This window comes from Meriones unguiculatus, chromosome 7, assembly GCF_030254825.1.
Source record: "Meriones unguiculatus strain TT.TT164.6M chromosome 7, Bangor_MerUng_6.1, whole genome shotgun sequence".
Taxonomy (NCBI): Eukaryota; Metazoa; Chordata; class Mammalia; order Rodentia; family Muridae; genus Meriones; species Meriones unguiculatus.
This window is the reverse complement of record NC_083355.1, coordinates 46,354,379-46,373,340: the sequence shown is the minus strand read 5'-3', so window position 1 is coordinate 46,373,340 and position 18,962 is coordinate 46,354,379. Positions and strand designations below refer to the sequence as shown.

Here is an 18,962-nt window from a genome sequence, read left to right as displayed (position 1 = left end):
ATTTCAAACGGAAATGCCGCGAGACTTCCGCGAGGGCTCCCGCCAGCCCCTGGGTCCTAGTGCCCGCCCTCGGCCGCGCCGCAAGCCGGACCTCCCGGAAGCCGCCAGGAGTGGATGCTTGGCGCCACTTAGAGCCGCTCAAGGCGGCTCAGGAAAGGCTCTCGTTTCAGGACCACACTGAGTGCACACAGAGTCAAGAGCCGGCATGTGGAAGCGATCCTGTTCAGGTGAGTGGAGTCGCCTCAGGAGCCTGAGCGAGGGACGTGACTGCAGAAGTCAGGTCACAGGTGCTTTCTGAGACTCTCAGCCTCACTGGTTCTGTTTGCTAGAGTGACACTGCTTGGGCGAAGGGAAATTGTTCAAACTGCTCACAACGTCTTCTCTGGGACCTTGGATGCTCTATCCTAGATATTCAGATTTTCAGCCCTAATGCACTAGAAGAGTGTAAGCAGGCTCACTTTTTGCTTTTGCAGAGTGTGGAAAAATGGCATTCAGTGATCTGTGCTATCACATCTAATAAAGAAAATGTAACGGTGGCTGCAGAGATCTCCCTGGACCACGCAAAGCAGGTACCGAAATGCTGCAGATTGGGTCTTCCAGCTGTAGGGCCTCTCCTCTGGAAAGGAAAATAGCATCTGAAAGATGCCGTCCAAATAGATCACCCGATTGACCTCTGTTCCAGCCTACTCTTAGCAAGTTACTTAATAGGTGTCTTAATCCTGTTCCACACAGACATGTAGGCATTACCCATGACTCCTTTTTGCTACATTCCCATGTGTACCTAGCAACAAACCCTGCCACCCACTTTCAGAAATCACTTCTCTATGTCTTTCCTGAGGCGTAGTTACTGACATGTAATTCAGGTCACCATCTCTGGCCTGCTGCATAACCTTGGACATGCTTTCTTTGTCTTGGCTTTCCCCCTAATCTGTACACATAATTCTTCAAGTGGTGGGGGATGGATCAGCCATTCAAAGCATGTACTGTTTTTGCAGAGGATGTGGTTCGGTTCCTAGCACCCAAATTGGACAGCTCACAACAATCTGTATTCTAGCTGTAGGGGGATCTGATGCCCTCTCCTGGTCTCCATGGATACCTGTACTCATGCATACACGCACATGATTTTTTTAAAAAACTAATTAATTCTTCATTTACCATTAACCTGTGCTATCTTCCTTTAAAAATAAAAATCAGAAACTCCAAACAAACAGAAGTAATGGACTTTGAGACTTGAATATATTTAGATTAAAATCCATACTTCTTTCATGGCATGCAAAAAATTACATGGGCTGGTCTCCACTTAATTCTTCATCCAATGCTTCCTGCCCTTTCTTGATTGTCTTTTCCTTATACCCAGCTATTCTGTCATGGCTGTTTTTTTTTTAGCTTGTCACTGTTATTGTGGCCACTGGGCCTTTGTACTTCTAGTTAATTTGCATAACATTGCTCAAGTTTAATTTTCCTGGAGAGGCCTTATTATAGACTGGGAACAAGCCTTATTATAGGGTGAGACCAACGTGGTCTCAACTGAAATAGAAGAGGGAGCTGGGCAGTGGTGGCGCACCTTTAATCCTAGCACGTGGGAAGCAGAAGCAGTCAGATTTCTGAGGCCAGCCTGGTCTACAAAGCAAGTTCCAGGACGGCCAAGGCCACACAGAGAAGCCTTATCTCAAAACAAAACAAAACAAAACAAACAACCCAAAAGAAACAAACAAAGAAAGAAATAGAAGTGGGAATACAGGAAATATGTGCATGACAGAGTTTTAGAAGAATTATCCAGAACTGATTTTGGATGGGGGTTGTGGCATAGGTCAAGTCTAAGGAAAAAGAAGTTGGGGAATGACTAAGATTGTTGCTTGGATAGATAGCTGTGTGGCTTCTGGAACCATTGATGGTGGCTAAAGGAATACTGGAGAAGGAAGGAATGCGTTTGAAGGGAAAGATGGTTGGAACTTCCAGAAACAATGAGCTCATATCTAAAGTATGTTCTGTGTTCCCATACCCCACCTTTCCTTGTCTTATAGTTACTGAGAGATATAACTGAACTGCAGGTCCTTGGTGAAATATCTTTCAACAAATCTCTGTATGAGGGCCTGAATGCTGAGAACCACAGGACAAAGGTAAATCCTGACTGTTTTCTGATTAGTGTTCTGGGGAAACTGTTGTCACTTCTGACCTAGACTGTGCCACCAACCCACCTTGGGCTTCTGCCTCAGTTTTTCTTTTGTGAAATAGGATTCAACAATGGTGAGTTCTTAGTTTAAAAATTTATTGATCTTTGACATAATTTAGGAAGTAGTTAAAACACATCCTATGTGTGAAGTTATTTTTGAGTACATAAAATATCTTCCTAGTATGCAACATTAATGCCTGTAATGGTGCCATACAGGAACGTGCTCAGTGCCTAATTCTTTTGTAGGAGTTAGACCAAGCATTAGAAATGTTGGAATTCATTTTTCTAAAATGTGAACAAAACCAAACGGATGTCTGTGGTTGGGCTAAATGTTCTTGTGCATGTTGCCTTGCGTCTTTATTCTTTTTCTTTTCCTTCTTAAATTTTATATGTATGGGTGCATCTGTGTCTGGCACCACCTGTGTGCCTGGTGCCCATGGAAGACAGCAAAGGGTGTTGATGGCTGGAGAGATGGCTCACTGGTTAAGAGTGTAGGATGCTCTTGCTGAAGATTGAGGTTCAGTTCCCAGCACCTACATGGTGGCTCACATCTATAATTCCAGTTCTAGGGGATCCAGTGCTGTCTTCTGACCTCAATAGGTACCAGGCATGTACCGCGGTTCACAGACAAAACACTCATTCACATAAAATAAATAAGTAAATCTTAAAAAAAAAAAAGAGGCCATCTAATATCCTAGAACTGGAGTTTCAGTTGTGAGCTTCTATGTGTGTTCTGGGAACTGAACCCAGATCTTCTACAAGATCCCAAAGTTCTCTTAGCCACTAAGCCATCTCTTCAGCCCCTCCTGAATTATTCATTCTTTCTTTCTTTCTTTCTTTCTTTCTTTCTTTCTTTCTTTCTTTCTTTCTTTCTTTTTTCCTTCCTTCCTTCCTTCCTTCCTTCCTTCCTTCCTTTCTTCCTTTCTTCCTTCCCTTCTTCTTCTTCTGTTGTTCTTTTGTTTTGTTTTGATTGAGATAGGGTCTCTCCACATAGCCCTGACTACCCTGGAACTCAGTATTGTAGACCAGACTGACCTCAGCTCACAGAGATCTGCCTGCCTCTGTCTCCCAAATGCTGGGTTTTAAGGTGTGCACCACCATGCCTGGCTCTGCACTGTCATTCTTATTGACATTTGCCTGTCTGGATATGAGCCGTTTTCAGAGAGGGTCAGCTTGTGAGCTCTCTTGTTAGACAGGATTCCTCAATACAGGAGGTGATGGGAGCCAGGGCTGCTAAGTATAAAGACTCAATTGCTCTCTCTGGAGAAGTATCATTTTCTTCTACACTGAAGATTTGTTTGCATTTGTATTTATTTTGGGACAGGGTTCCTGAGTTCAGCACAGACTGGCCTGGAACTCTGGGTCCTCCTGTTGTCACTTCCTGGTGCTGGGATTTCAGGTGTGCACTACCACATTGTCATGGCTATACTGTCATACACATAGACAGTGTCTTTCTGCAATGTCAGAATGTATTAAATAACAGTAATCTCACAAGATGTGCTGATATTAGTAGCAACAATATGCTGTCTTCTTTGATGATCCTGGCCAATACAAGCACAGGCTGTTTCTTTCCTTTCCTTTCTTCCCTCCTTCCCCCACCCCTCTCTTTTTCTTGCATGTATTTATTTTGTTTGTAGGTCAGAGGACCTTGCAGGAGTCTGTTCTCTCCTTCTACTGAGTGGGCTCTAGGCACCAGGAGTTGTAGGTGGAAACAAGGGCCACCTCAAGGACCCTGAAATGGGTTTTTTATTGCTCGTGCATGAGTGGGTTACTGAGACCACAACCAGTTCAAGAGGTTTTGGAAGTCCTGAGAAGCAGGGAAGCTGATAGAAATATGAACAGAACCTGCATTGATGAGATAGCAGGTGCAGAGAAGCTAAGCGAGTCCGGGGTGGCTGTGAGTACAGGCATGTTGGGTCACCAGCTTGAGAACAAAGCTATAGAGTTGAGCCCCACCACCAAGGCAAGAGGGCAGAGACTGGATCCAGGAGGAACTAGAAGAGGGAGGCACAGTGTGTCCAGATGAGTGATCAGGAGGAAGGGAAAGGCCATTTAAGCAGCTCTCATCAACAGCCATGGGCTAGCCCAGTGGAACCTTAGGGGGCAGTTGAGAGTTCTCAGCAGGTTGGTCTTTGATTGCACATACCACCAAGTGGCCAGGTAAGAGGTCAGTGGGGCCTATGGACATCTCAGTGTTTGATGTTTACCTCCTGATGGGACCCTCGTGGGGAGGTACACCCCTTCCCTGGATCAGTGTGTCTGATAATTTCCCGGACCTGGTTTCCCTCATATCATTTTAATATGCCATGTGCCCCTACAGTCTCAGTTCACCCCAATAAATTTATGTCACTCTTTCTAGGAATAAGTGAGTCATTTATGAGGCCGTTCACATGTCTACCCAGGTGTTTAGTTGTCCTTCATCTTCAAGGTGGAGTCAAACACTGCTTATACAGTGGAGTTTCTCTTGAGGCCAGGCACAGCTGGAAAACAGTTTCATAGAGTGCGGAGTAACTTAGAGCAGGGTGCAGCCTGATCTCAACACACCCAGCTTGTTTCATGTATTTACTTTGTGTGTATATGTATGTGTGTAAGCATGCCTCGCTGCACATGGGTGAGAGGGCAGGAGCTGACGGTGTGACTGCAGGCGCCTTCACCTGCTGAGCCACCTCGCTGCCTTCTCAGGTATTGCTGACACAGGAAGTGAGGTTAAAGAACATAAGCTCCTCATTCTTGATCATTCTGTCTAGATTCTAAAAAAAGTAGGAGCCTATTTTCATAAAGTAACATCATCAGTCCAGGGTGGTCACCTTCAATTCCAGCATTCAGGAGACAGAGACAAGCAGCTCTTTAGCTCGAGGCCAGAAACTACAGAGTAAGTTTCAGGACAGCCAGGGCTACACAGAGAAACCCTGTCTTGAGAAAACCAAAGCCCTCCCTACCCCTATAAAAAACTACCTAACTAAATAAATTATTAATATCATTGAAATCTAGCTCTAACAGAAATGTACCAACTGAAAATGATGGTTCCTTCATGCTCCCCTTTCCCACACCCAAAGGTAGTTGCTGTTAACCATTTCTTATATGTGTGCTACTAATCTATGCTCTTATGTATAGCGTAGAATCTCTAAAATCCTTTTCTTTAAACTTAGTGTTCTGTATGAAGTGGCTCTTGTGGTAGAGGATGTACAGTGGCTCTGTGGTTCTAAATAGCTGTGTATCCAATTGCTTTTGACGGACAAATAGGGGCATCCTCAAATAGTGCACCATACAGGCACGGCTGTTTATCTAGAGAGGGAGGCAGGCCCACACCGAGCAGCCGGCCGGCTTTGATCCTTGTTTGATGTTCACACCTTGCCTTGTGGCCAGCACAGAGTTGTCAAATCTTTGAATGATCTAAATGCTGAGTATCCATCAGACTTCACTTCAGAGTTTTTCAAATTTTAGCATTTTATAGACTAGCTGAGCTTCTGTAATCTGAAAATCCAAAAGAGTTATTCCAAACTCCAAAGTATTTTGAGTACCAACATAATAGTCAAAAAGTTTTGGATTTGGGAGCCTGGAGAAATGACTCAGTGGTTAAGAGCGCTGGCTGCTCTTCCAGAGCATGCAGCACCTATGTGATCTGATGCCCTCTTGTGGTCTCTGTAGGGACCAGGCTTACAAATGTTGCACAGATCTACGTATAGGTGCACACCTGTACATATTACACTAGATTTTAAATATGATTTGGATTTTGGAGTATGATGAATTTTGGAGTTTTGGTTTAGAGATGTTCAGCTAACATTTCCATATGACAGAATACAAGGCAATGAACAAGAAGTTAGCAGGAAGCATTTTCTTCGTGTGCCCTCCATTTTCAGTGATAAGAGGCTTCCTGAAAGTGCCACGGAGATCCTCTACATGCTTTTAGTTCAGCAGCAATCTCTCAGTCACCAGCAAAGGAGGCAGCTCTGTCCTGACTGGCCTTGACCCACCGTGACTTCAGAATGGCAGCTGACAGGATGGCTACTGGACTGCCCACAGTCTGTTGTGTTCTGCTTCTCCCTTACACTCTGCTGGGGTGCCTTTGGCTACTTTGGGGAGAACCTGTGCGTTTCACAGAGGACAAAGGAAGGAGGCTTTGAGAAAGAGGGTGCTGTTTCCTCTCCAGTCTGCCGTGCTGCCCTGGCGTCTTGGGACCGCTCTCCTCCTCTTATCTGTTATTCCTCTGTTCAGATCACAGCTCTGTCCTGCTGCCCTCTGTACTGTCTGTCATTCTCGCAAGATCAGAACTTAGTCCTGTGAAGGTGAGCTTACCTGGAAGTTAAGGGTGGTTCCGAGCCCTGAGCCAGTCACGTTTTTAACTTAAGTCAGAAGAGGCCTCAAGGGTGAGTTGGGTTACTCCCACCTGTCGTGGAAATTTCTCCAAAGTATGCCTGACCTTGATGCCTATGCACTGGCCTGAAGGGAACTCAGTGTCCTATAACAGGGAGTCATGATGACCCTCTGGCTCTGTGTCCTGGCAACGTGCTCTGGCCTCTACCCAGGAAGGACAGGCCCCGTCAGGACATTGTAGAGCTTTTCCTCATGTCAGGGTGAGAGAAGACTCCTGAGCTGATGAGCGCCTTAGAAAATGACCGGGGGTGATTTCTAACGGAGGGGCCCTGCAGTGCCGTGGGTGGATCCACTTTCGCACTTCCCAGTGTCCCTGAGACTGCACTCAGCCTGCTGAAGAGCAGGGCAACCCTACCAGACATTCCTTCTAAGAAAGTATTGCCAAAGACTTTAGACATTTGTGCATGATTTAAAAACATCTGTCAGACTTGAGTTGAAAAGGACTCAGCGATCATTTAAACAAGTCATCACTTCAGGGCCAGTGACCATAGGGAGAGCAAGGACACGGAGGCTGGGGCAGTGCTGCTGTAGAATTTCTGTGGCATTCTCAGACTGGAAGACCACCTTTAAGACAAGGTCACGTCTCCTGATGACCTAGCTCGTTTGCATCAGAGATGAGAATAGTTTTCTTACAAAGTACTGTAGTCATTAGATGATTTTAGGGGCGGTAAAGTGCTGTGTCAGGGGATGGTCAGCTTTTTGCTATATGTCATCAGTCTGGATCAATATGCAGGTTTTCGTCCTTATCTTTTGTTCCCTAAAATAACATGTAGACTCTTTTCCTGGTTGTCATTTCCTGACTTATTGTACCATCTCTATCCAGATCACTGTCATCTTCCTGAGAGATGAGGAGTCCCATTCTTTGCCTCTCATCATTGGCAGCAGTATTGGAGGCCTTCTGGTCTTGGGTGTGATTATAGCCCTTTTGTTCAAGGTCAGTTCTACTTATCAGGTTTGTAAAGAGAAGGCATCGGGCTCTAGTATTGGCTTCAGTGCCTTTGGGGACAGCTAACCTCAGACCTAGTGTGCTTACCCTGGCCTTGGGGCCTCTTTTTCTTCTTGTTGAAGCTGTGTATCTTGTTTAGACAAATGAACCTGGCAGTTTCTTCCTGGGGGAAAAAAGCCTAAATGAAGCGTGTTAGCACAGAGAGAGGTTCCTAAAAGTCCTTTGTTTCCCCCTATCTCAGAGTCCAGACCCTCTTAGTGCTATTTGGGGCCATCTACATCTTAGCCTCTGTCTCTCCCACCCATAAGTTTTGCTTTTTTCTCCAGACCAGTTGAACCATTCCCTAAATAAGTTCATGACCTTCTGTTTGGGTGCACTGGAGTGCTCTTGCCAGTTTCCACCCTCTCACCTTTCACACACCCTTCTGGGAAAGCTTAACCATGCTCCTGGATGCTCTGTGCTGGCTCCTGTGCCAGGCCTGAGAGCTCCCTTCTGAAAGCCTTACAGATGGCAGACATCACACCTCAGTGTCATTTCCCTATTCCTAGATTCTGAGCTTCCAGATATAGGAGGTTGTGTGCAATCTTTACATCTTCCGTGTGGCAGGCTGTTCTGGGCACTTTCCCAGAAAGAGGATTAGCTCCAGCTCCACTGAATCCTAGCACTTTCAGTTGGTTAAGTTAAAGGTGTTTAAGTGCTCTGGCAGTTCAGAGGACCTTGGGAGGTCAGCTCTTCCTGAGGGATGAACATCAGGAAGGCAGCCCAGAAGGGACTGGGCAGGCGGGGAAAGCTCAGAGGAGGTGGGAGGGGAGGGAAGAGGAGCCTGAGGAGCAGAGGAATCTGGGGCCGTTTAGTGGCACCCAGAGACCTAAAGCACGTGGCTACCGCAGGTCTGTCACGAAGCCTTCCCTCTTCATTTCAGTGTGGCTTTTTCAAAAGAAAATATCAACAGCTGAACTTAGAGAGCACAAGGAGGACCCAGCTGAAGGCTGACAGTCTGCTTGCAGAAGATTAGCACCTCACCACTTCTACTGGGATTGAGCATGAGCCAGTGCTGAAGCCTGGGCACCCCCTGTCTGCCCCTCCTCCTCCTTAGGATGAGTGTTGTTCACAACCTCACATTATCCCCACAGTGTCTGTGAATTGTACAAAAGGGAAACTTGTGACATTTGCTATTAAATAAATTCACTTTTACAGCAATGCCTTTAATGTGTATGTACTTTCCACATGTTGCCATGCATTTTGATAGGCCAAATTTTATTCCTATTAAAATATTAATTATATTCTTTAAAAAATTTTTTTGAGACATAGCCTTTGTTTGTACACAGCCCTGGCTGTCCTGGAACTCACTATGTAGACCAGGCTGGCCTTGTGCTCACAGAGATCTGCCTGCCTCTGCCTCCCGAGTGCTGGGATTAAAGGGGGGCACTGCCATGTCCAGTTTAATTCTTTCATATTCTTTTAAACATATATTTTATTTTTAAGTAAGTATATGTGTGTATATGCATCTTTGTGTGTATGTAAATGTGTGTGTGTGTGTGTGTGTGTGTGTAGATTGGTCTTAAACTTATTGGGGTCTGGCAGAAGCCACACAAACCACTCAGAACGCCGATCTTGGTCAGATGTGAATGGTTTATAGGACACACTCCAAGACTAACCACGATCAGGGATGCAGTTCAGACTCGGAAGCTGAACTTTGACTTTGAATGTTTCCCAGAGTCACTACAGTATTTTAAGGTAGACTTTTTTTTCGGTTGGTTTCTTGGTTTCCAGGGTCCAGTAGCCCACACAGGCTGAGGGCAGAGTGACTGTCTGCGCCTAGTTTCTATCACTCACCTTTTACTGTGTTTGTTATGTGTTTTTCTATCTGTGTATCCTGTGCATTTTAATTTTTCATTCTTATTAAAAGTTGTTTGGTGTTGGGTCTTGTTTTTTTTTGTTTTGTTTTGTTTTGTTTGTCTTTTGTTTTTTGTTTCTTTGGCAAGGTCTTGTGTAGCTCAGGCTGGACCCAGTTCAGTATACAGCTGAGGACTGGTAGAGTGCCTTGGTGGTAAACAGGATTCCTGTGAGATTGCAGATGACCTGCCTCAGCCTGTGGCTCAACACAGAAAGGAATGTCTCTAGAGACAGACTCTCTCTCAAGAACTGGAGTTACAGCCAGTTGTGCACCACCATGTGGTTGCTGGGAATTGAACCTGGGACCTCTGGAAGAGCAGCTAGTACTCTTGGCGGCTGAGCCATTTTTCCAGCTCTCTTTTTGTACTTGAAATACACAAACATTTGTGAAGAGAAAAAAATATTAAAATATAATAATCAGGGGCTGGAGAGATGGCTCAACAGTTAAGAGCACAGACTGCTTTTCCGGAAAACCCAGGTTCAATTCCCAGCACCCATATGGCAGCTCACAACTGTCCGCCGTAACTCCAGTTCCAGATAGGACACCCTCACTCAGTCATACATGCAGGCAAAAAATTAACAATAAGCAAAATGCTTCTAAAATTGTATGCAAAATGATTTGTTAAGGCAGTAAAACAGCAGGTCCTGTGACTACCTTACCATCACCTCATCAAAATAATGATGAGCTTAGAGTGCATTTAGAGGGGCTGGAGAGGTGGCTCAGTGGTTAAGAGCAAGGACTGTTCTTCCAAAGGACCTGAGTTCAATTCCCAGCACCCACATGGTGGCTCACAACCGTCTGCAACTTCAGCCCTGGAGGATCTGCCACCTTCCTTTGTGGGTGCTGAATGTACATGTTACCCAGTCATACAGGCAGGCATAATATCCAATTCATGAAAATAAATATTTTTTAAGAGCTCGTTTAGGCTTATCTGTAATGGGTATACTATGAGAGAAAATTGTTATAATTTCAGTTGCTGACTTGGTTACAGGCACTACTGCCTACATCCATGCTGAAGCGTTAAATTGCAGTCAGACCACAGTGGAAAGAGATGCCTCATTGATCCAGTCTCATCGATCCCCTCTGGATGCCCGGTCCCATTTAGGAAAGTATACTCTGTGCATCTTTTATTTGTTTGCTTTTCTGAGATGGGCTCTTACTATGTAGCTCAGCCTGGCTTAGCACTGGAGACCCTCCTCCCTCAGATTCCTGAGTTCTGGCTTCCAGACTGTGGCGCCACACCAGGCCTGAAGCATGTACCTCATGTGGTCTTATTTTTGTTTTAAGGAGAAGAAAACTTTTCCAGGGACACAGTGTATTAAATGGCAGGGCCATTGTTATAGAAGGTATTTGAGCTGGGTGTGGTACGGGCCCAGCAGTAGGGGCAGAAGCAGGCAGAACACCATGAGTTCAAGGCCAGTCCACTCTACATGGTGAGTTCCAAGGCGTCGTGACACCCTGTCTCAAAACAAAAGAAAATGAAAAGTATTTAGACCCAAAGTCTGATGCCTTTCCCATACAAGCGTCGCTATGGCCTGGGTAGCCCCGGAGTGGAGTGACGCCTTTCAGTCCCGGATGGGTGGAAGCTGAGTGCGGTTGTTCAGGTCTCTCAGCTTCACCCCTCAAAGCAGATGATAGAGCTCAGCCTGGGACATGTGCGGTTTTGGCACACACTCCAGGTAATGAGGATATAGATATATTCTGGGAAGGTGCTGGTTGTGAGGTCAGAGTTTGTGCACCTCATGGAATGGTGTCAGAGAGTAGCTATGCACATTGGAGTCCTGACTACCTAGTGCTTTGGGGGGGGTCCCTGTTGGAATCCTCCGTAAGAAGGACAAAGAAATGAAGACTCACACCACACGCCCAACTAGTGACAGCAAGTTAGAAATCAGTGAATCCTAAGTTACAAAGACCCTGGCGGGGAATTTAGAGAAGGAGACATATGCCTGATGGAACTGTGATGCCATGAATGACTGAGGCTGGGTCTGTCTGGGCAGATCCCGGAATTTGGAAAATGAACAAGAGAGAGCATGGGAGTTGATTGGGCTGACGTGTGAGCCTTGGGGAATATGAGGTGACCAGGAGGTGGGGACAGAAAAACCGTGTGAAAGGGTCTGAGCACCGCAGACATCTTGGTATCTTATATGAGCATTTCACACTAATTCTGGGTTTATTACCTCTCCAGATCTGTGGACTAGGAGCAGGGATGGATGCTTCACACAGGGAGAAGTCACTGCAGGGAGAGGAATGGCAGTTTCCCTTTAAAATGTGCCGGGTTAGAGCCAGCAGTGCCTTGTGCCTTTGGCTGACTCAAGTTTAAATCTTTGTTCTTTTTACTACTCATCTGGCAGCTACATTTTTGTTTGTTTGATTGAGGCAGAGCCTTACTTTGCAGCTCTGGCTGTCCTGGAACTCATCATATAGAGCAGCTGGTCTTGAACTCAGAGATCCTCCTGCCTCCTGCGTGCCGGGATTAAAGATGTGCACCAGCACACAAGGCCAGGCATATATGCTTCTAAGTGTCTGGTACCTTTGTGCAGTTTCTCCTCAGGTCGATTACAGGAGCTAAGTAATAAACAACAACCTGCCAATTAAGATGGCTATGGTCACAGTATGCCTCCCATAGCAAAGGAGCTTCCTTTTTCTTCCCGAGTGCAATTAGCCAAATCTAAAAACAAATCTATGAGGCCTCAATGAGATGCTCAGTGGGTAAGGGTGGGTGGGGTGCGGGTTCCTGTGGGCTCTATGATTGGCAGGAAAAAGATCTAGGTGAGGTTCAGCTGACTATGTTAGCCAGTGCTGGGACAAACTTCCAGAATCTGACCCAAGGTCATTTATTTTAGCCTTATTAAGTACAGCACAATTTTGGGGAAAAAAGTTTTCTGATGACAATTAACTCAGTCCTTGTGAGTATAACAAAGTGTAAGACATGTTTACATTGAATTTTTTTTTCAGAGGCAGGGTTTCTCTGTGTAGTTCCTGGCTGTCCAGAACTCACTTTTTAGACCACACTGGCCTGGAACTCAGAGATTTGCCTGCCTCTGCCTCCTGAGTACTGGGATTAAAGGCACACACCCCACCACCAGGCTTTTTTAAAAAAAGATTTATATTTATTTATTATACATAGTGTTCAGTCTGCATGTATGCCAGAAGAGGGCACCAGATGTCATTATAGATAGCCATGAGCCATCATGTGGTTGCTGGGAATTAAACTCAGGACCTTTGGAAGAACAGCCAGGGCTCTAAATCTCTGAGCCATCTCTCCCACCCTACATTGAAATTCTTTACAAAGTACATCTGGCTTCTCTCATAAAGAAGGGCACTGTTGACTCAGAAACAGTGCTCAAGGTTTAAGGTGTGGGAGAATGACTGAAGTAAACAGTGCTGTGGGAGTCAGGATTGGCCTGGCCCTAAGAACACAGAAATCACTTAGGCTGCAGTAAGTACAAGTGACATATCTCATAAGGATGGGATTAATGGACTTGGAAGCAATGCTCAAGATTTAGGAGGAAAGGGTCTGGGATACAGGAGCAGTCTGGCTCTACAGATAGCAAACATCACCAGTTTGTAAACTACATCCTTTCCACAATTCACAAAGAACTTCCTTCCTTTAACTAGATAAGTCTGTGCTTCTCCTGGCTTCTCCTGGCTTCTCCAGTGCTTATCTGTGTTCACAAGGACCTCTTGGCCTCGTCATGGGTGCTTACTGTAGGCTTAGATTTTTCAAACACCTGCTTTACTTAAGGTTCTTAAATGCCTTTTCCTCCCTTCCAAATCCCCAACCTTAGGTAGGAGATTAGTAGGGAAAGGGCTGTCGACCTCTTTCATCTACTTCCCACTGATGAGGGTCGTTTGGGGATTACCAAACTCAGTCGTCAGGATACCAGCAGTCCAGTCAAACAGTCAGCAGCTCGGATCGGTTCAATAGAAACAGCTAGACACCACTCAAATGGCAAAAGTTGGCTGAAGCAGAAAAACTGCCAGAGCAGCGCAAGCCGTTCTCTGGAGCATTTCTCTCTGTGAAGACCCCTGAAGGATGGAACCTTGCAAAGTGTGGTAATACAAAAGCGTTTGCAGAAAGAGTCCTCTCATGGTCTGTGGGCTTCTATTTAACCCTTCTCCAAGTCCACATGAGGATGTTCTGCCCCTCACAAAAACCATGTCCCTCTCACGAGGTAGCTTTTAGCTGACAGGCATCACTCACCCTCTCTCGGGGGCATTTTCCTCAGGGAATAACTTTCCCATATCCCAAACTTGGGGCCAAAACAAAAAAACTATTCATATGACACAACTGAGGTTTTAAAGAAACCAGAAACTTCCACTTCAGCTTACTGCAAAGCTGACAATCTGAGGCAGATCCCCAAACACACATGGTTGAAAAAGAGAACACACTCCTCTAACCTCCACATGTGCACACACACAGTGTAAAAAATAATTTTAAAAACAATTAAAAGTTCTTCCATGGATCAGAAATGCCTGTTATGAAATGTGTTGGTGGTAGCAGGATGTCTCAGAGCAAAGGGAAAATTGAAGGACAGACTGACCTTGGTGAACTCTCCTTTGCGGTGCTGTTCTCACACTTGGGCCTTCCAGGGTGTCCAGGACGCTGAGGCAGGGCTAAGTCACCGGCTTCAAATCTCCTGCCCCCCAATACTCGATATCTGAGCCATGTAGATGCCTGCCTCGTTTCCAGTTTCCTTCCATTCTATGAAGAATGCTTTTTGAGATTGCATCTCTTAGGTCAGGGGGAGACTTCAGTCTACTCTCCATGATGCTGAATGAAGGAGACCATGCATCTTGGAATTTGTGGGGATGATCAAGGGACACTTCTAAGCTACTAATGGAAGCAGTGATGTCACTGGCTACTCCCCTGAAGCCACCCACCTGCAGCTGGTGTTTTCCTGCTGGACTCCTGGAGAAAGGGAGCTTTCCTTTTTGTTTTGTTTTTGGTTTTAGTACTTTTAAAAGAGATTTGTCTCACATGCACGAGTGTTTTGCCTATATGTATGTATGTGTGCTGTGTGCCCGGTGCTTGCCGAAAGTCACAAGAGGGTATATTTTAGAACTGGAGTTATGGATGGTTGTGAGCCACCATTTGGTGTGCTAGGAATCAAACCCAGGTCCCTGTAAGATCTCTCCATTCCTCAGGAGTTTTTCCTGATGGAAAGGCTTCTCTTGCCTCCCATGGCAACCTATTTGTGGGATCCTGTGTAAGAAGCTATGAGCTTCTGTGGACTATGGATGTGGCAGAATGCTCTTTCCGCATGGTAGCCCTCTGGAAAGAATTGCATAAACTATGGTAGGTGAACATACTTGAAAACAAGGGTTGAAAAGGAGGTCCTGGCATGTCCACATTACCTCTTTGGGAAAGGCAAAGGCCTGGCTCTTTCACATGACAGAACAATATTCATAAGACGTGACCTCAGCTGTATTTGCTTATGTTAACTGTAAACACCAGCTCACATATTGCTTACTTTAGTAATAAAACTTAGAAGTGTCCTGAGGGCCTCCAGCCCCCAGCTTTCCTCATTCAGATCTGCATCTCAGTCCATGCATACTTGGCCTTGCTGGCCAGGGTGGGCCAACACCACTTTCTGCTCTATGGCAGTAGAATTTGTAGTAGGGAGAGAGAATGGTGAGGAGGATGTGCTCAATCAGCTCCCAGCACCCAGTGCATTTCTTTGGGGGTGCGGGGGCTCTGTATGGTGTCATTTTTTTTTTTTTAATTATTTTTATTTATGTACGTTGGTGTTTTTCCTGCATGTGTGTCTATGTGAAGGTGTCAGATCCCCTGGGGTGGGAGTTATAGACAGTTGTGAGCTGCCTGTAGGAACTGAGAACTGAACCCTTGGAAGAGTAAGCGGCACTGCTCCTCCAAGCTCTTAACTGCTGAACAGTCTCACCAGCCCCGTTACTATGGTTTCTACTGGAGGTGGTTCCAGGACTCACAGCTGAGCAAGATGGTACCAGGAGCTGGTCCAAACCACATGGAAAATAGACTTAAAAGGTTCCAGGTCTAGGAGATGGAGATGGTAGAAAAGTCACAGGCCTGTAGGATCTGTGTCCTAACTCTCCATCACTGCACAGCGTGTCTGAGCTCATGCAACTAGATGCGCGTCTTTGAAACAGGGATGACCCGGATGACAAGCCAGTCCCTCACTTCCAGAGACTCTGCCCATTGTAAGGAGGCACAAAAGGCACTCCGTGGGAGGGAGGGAACGGTAAGAAGGAGGGAGTGGAAGGTTAGCCTCACCTGGGCCCCTGACCTCACTCCAGGAGTGACATCTAGAGGCACTTGGCAGTACTCCTGTCTGACGGAGCAGTGGGAATTGCTGCAGAAGATAGCTTGACTCCCCTCCCCCCACAAAGCACAGGGAGAGTCCTTTCTCACCGAGGACCTCTCCACAACCCAGGAGGAAGACAGTGTCTGCTGGCCCTAGTATGGTTTCCCTCCACAGTGACAAGACAGACATGGATGCTCTACGTTAAAGAGCCCCCCCCCCCCAAAAAAAGAGTGTGGGCCGAGGGCCCCAGTGAGTGGTCCAGATCTTGCTTCAGCAAGTGTGAAGTGGGTTTTTCGAGGACCTTCCTGGTGGGCTCACCGGGCCCTTGGGCAGTGCACCTGGCTCTAGTTCTGACACAGAGGGCTACAAACAGTGTGATCACGGGCACATCTAACCTCTGAGGGGAAGCAGGGTAGGGATGGTTCCGACCATGTAGGGAGGTTGTGAGGATTCACCTAGATAAGGAAGGCATTTACCAGGACTCTGCAGGTATTGAATGCTCTGAATTTCCCACTATGACAGTAGGGACAAGGATCGTGTTACACATCGCTGTGGGACTCTAAGACTCTCGACATGGGGCTAGGTAAAATAAGGGAAATTGTGTCCTCCAAGCAGGTGAGAGCTGCAGTTGGGGCTCTCACACTTTGTGAGTGTGACACAGTCTGAGTCCTAGCATTACCACAACTGCCACCAAAGAGAAAAGAAGGAGGAGGGGGAGGATGGGGGGGAGGGGGAGGACGGGGGCAGGAGGAGGGAGAAAGAATGGCAGGCAATGATTTTGGGAATGTTCTCAGACTTTTAGTAATATCAATGTGATGACTAGAACACTCCTCTCCCCTTGGACACAGAGGGCACCGAATCTGTACTTGTGGGCATGGTGGATCGGCCTCAGGATAGAGAGATGGAGTCCAAAAACACTGGGGTACAATTTAGATATATCCCTCCACACACACTGTTTTAACTAAACCACAGGAAGAAATAAGATCCACATAACTTGAAACATCAGCTTCAGGAAAGCATACCCACCTTGACTTCTTAAACACACCCTGGTGTGTTCTTTTTAAATTAAATGTTATTATTGGTTGTATGTGCTTGTACATACTTGTACTGTGGCACATCTATGGAGGTCAGAAGATGACTAGCAAGAACCGGTTCTCTCCTTCCACCATTTGGGGCCTGGGGATTTGGCCAGCATCTTATTTTTTTATTTTTATTTTTTTAGAGAAAACTTCTTTTTAAATTAATTTATTTTTAAAGTAATTACAATTTATTCACTTTGTATCCCAGCTGTAGCCTACTCTCTCATCCCCTCCCAATCTCACCCTCCCTCCCTCATCTTCTCCCAAGCCCCTTCTCCAGTCCACTGATAAGGGAGGTCCTCCTCCCCTTCCATCTGACCCTAGCCTATCAGGTCTCATCAGGACTGGCTGTATTGTCTTCTTCTGTGGCTTGGTAAGGCTGCACCCCCATCAGGGGGAGGTGATCAAAGAGCTAGCCATTGAGTTCATGTCAGAGACAGTCCCTGTTCCCCTTACTAGGGAACCCACTTGGAGACTGAGCTGCCATGGGCTACATTTGAGCAGGGGTTCTAGGTTATCTCCATGCATGGTCCTTGGTTGGAGTATCAGTCTCAGAAAAGATTCCTGTGCCCAGATTTTTTTGTTTGTTTGTTTGTTTGTTTGTTTTTTGGTTCTCCTTGTGGAGCTCCTGTCCCCTCCAGGTCTTTCTATCTCCCCTTTCTTTCATAAGATTCCCTGCAATACTACTCAGCAATTAAAAACAAGGAAATCATGAAATTTGCAGGCAAATGGAAGGAACTAGAAAAGATCATCCTGAGTGAGGTATCCCAGAAGGAGAAAGGCACATGGTGTACACTCACTTATAAGTGGATATTAGACATATAATATAGGATAATCTAAATCTAGATAAAAATAATATAGGATAATACTAAAATCTGTGCACCTAAAGAAGCTAATCAAGGAGGACCCTGGGTAAGATGAGCAATCCTCATTCAGAAAGGCAAACAGGATGGACATCAAAGAGGGAAAAAAACAGGGAACAGGACAGGAGCCTACCACACTGGGCCTTTGAAAGACTCTGAAAGACTCTACCCAGTAGGGTATTAAAGCAGATGCTGAGGCTCACAGCATCTTTACCCGCTGAGCCATCTCGCTGTCCTTTTGTGAAGACACAGTGAGTCGATGGGTATAAGAAAGAGGCAACCATTTCCTCTCTCAGTGCTCTTCCACATCAATCAAGCTTCTGGATAATTTGTCAGAAGCTGTAGCCTGCTTTCAGCCATGCATATGCAGGCGGGCCTGCCAGAGCACGGGTTCTTCCTCTAAAGTCGTAGTGGCCATTGGACAGGTCAGAGGGCAGGGACATGACATTCTGGTCTCCCCAGTGGCATTTAATAGATTACTGGAGTTGTCAGGGTCAGAGACTTGGTCCTGTTGGAGCTAGCCTTAGCCACTGCCTTCAACAAGCCTAGTAGAAAAGTCATGGTGGAAAGCAGAGGACGGCGTGCTCACTGATGATCGAGCAGAGAGATCCAGGATCTCCCAGCCTTCCTCCATTGCTCTGTACGAGGTTTGAAGAAGGTGGAGGTACGCGTGGCCCCGCCCTCCGCCAGTCTTATCTGTCTCTTTCAGCAGCCTGAGAAGTTGTCAGACTGTGTGGAATCTCTTCCTGGAAGACACCTCTAGCAGGCACTAGGCTTCCTTTCTCCCAGAGTGAGACCCTGGGACGATGCCTTGGGAACCGGGTTCAGTCGTCTGGATAGTCTAAGGGAGGGCACAAGCGTCTCTCTAGAATGCCTTCCCATCAGGACATTGACAGTAAAGGTTTGAGAAAGAATCGAAGCTGCAGGTGCAAGCGTGTGTGGCCGCGTGCCTGAAATCCTGGTGCTGGGGAAGCTGAGGCAGGAGGATCACAAGTTTGAAGCTGGCTTGGACTACGTAGTGGGCTACTGTCCTCAAATACTTCTGTTACTGAACCCAATCTAGTGGGCTCTGCTCTGTGTCTTGAGGCCTTATTACACACCAGGGTGACTCTCTCTTGTGTGTGTGTGTGTGTGTGTGTGTGTGTGTGTGTGCATGTGTACATATACATACATGCGTGTATATGCAGGTGCACTCATGTGTGTGTGTGTGTGTGTGTGTGTGTGTGCTTGGCACATGGAGGTCAGAGGTGGACATCGGCATCTTCCTTGATTGCGCTCTACTTATTTCAGTCCTTCTCAATAAACCTTGAGCTGTCTCAGCTGCCCAGTGAGCCCCCAAGATTTGT

At 46.3% G+C, this 18,962-nt stretch overlaps 1 protein-coding gene across 1 annotated transcript in view; it reads left to right on the top strand.

Moving 5' to 3' along the window:
• Nucleotides 1-8,693, top strand: part of Itgae (integrin subunit alpha E) — a 55,785-nt gene extending 47,092 nt beyond the window's left edge. Inside the window, exons 27-31 of the mRNA XM_060387333.1 lie at nucleotides 171-227; nucleotides 474-569; nucleotides 2,025-2,120; nucleotides 7,371-7,481; nucleotides 8,416-8,693. Of these exons, the coding sequence (XP_060243316.1) occupies nucleotides 171-227; nucleotides 474-569; nucleotides 2,025-2,120; nucleotides 7,371-7,481; nucleotides 8,416-8,508 (453 nt within the window). The 3' untranslated portion in view covers nucleotides 8,509-8,693. The remainder of the gene's footprint in view (nucleotides 1-170; nucleotides 228-473; nucleotides 570-2,024; nucleotides 2,121-7,370; nucleotides 7,482-8,415) is intronic.
• Nucleotides 8,694-18,962: the final 10,269 nt, after the last annotated feature.